Genomic DNA, 768 nt, shown 5'->3' with positions numbered 1-768 from the left:
ACATAGAGGGTCTGGGCATGGTCAAGCCACCAGGACAGAATCCAGTAGGACTACAAGAAGGGGATCTAGTGTCAGTGAGTCCAGTGACACTGAAAGGCACTCAGGAGCCACACAGACACACACAGGATCCCCTCATAGCCACTCTGGATCTCAACATAGAGAGTCAGGATCTACAGCTAGAGGGAGACAGGGAACTAGTCAAGGCCAGTCAGGAGATGCCAGGGGACGTAGTGGGTCTGGGCATGGTCAAGCCACCAGGACAGAATCCAGTAAGACTGCAGGAAGGGGATCTACTGTCAGCGAGTTCAGTGACACTGAAAGGCACTCAGGAACCTCACAGACACACGCAGAATCCCCTCATAGCCACTCTGGATCTCAACATGGAGAGTCAGGATCTACAGCTAGAGGGACACAGGGAACTAGTCATGGCCAGTCAGGAGATGCCAGGGGATATAATGGGTCTGGGCATGGTCATGCCACCAGGACAGAATCCAGTAAGACTGCAGGAAGGGGATCTAGTGTCAGCGAGTTCAGTGACACTGAAAGGCACTCAGGAACCTCACAGACACACGCAGGATCCCCTCATAGCCACTCTGGATCTCTACATGGAGAGTCAGGATCTACAGCTAGAGGGACACAGGGAAGTAGTCATGGCCAGTCAGGAGATACCAGGGGACATAGAGGGTCTGGGCATGGTCAAGCCACCAGGACAGAATCCAGAAGGACTACAAGAAGGGGATCTAGTGTCAGTGAGTCCAGTGACACTGA

The 768-nt window shown here is 53.3% G+C and overlaps 1 protein-coding gene across 1 annotated transcript in view; it reads left to right on the top strand.

Annotated features, from left to right (window-relative positions):
• The window catches only part of LOC116858784 (filaggrin-2-like), a 9916-nt gene that overhangs the window by 5301 nt on the left and 3847 nt on the right, over positions 1-768 (top strand). The window contains exon 5 of the mRNA XM_032843689.1: positions 10-201. Within this exon, the coding sequence (XP_032699580.1) occupies positions 10-201 (192 nt within the window). The remainder of the gene's footprint in view (positions 1-9; positions 202-768) is intronic.

Source organism: Lontra canadensis, unplaced genomic scaffold (genome assembly GCF_010015895.1).
Source record: "Lontra canadensis isolate GAN:19392208 unplaced genomic scaffold, GSC_riverotter_1.0 scaffold142, whole genome shotgun sequence".
Classification (NCBI taxonomy): Eukaryota; Metazoa; Chordata; class Mammalia; order Carnivora; family Mustelidae; genus Lontra; species Lontra canadensis.
The sequence above is the reverse complement of the archived record's forward strand: the minus strand, read 5'-3'. Positions and strand labels throughout refer to the sequence as shown.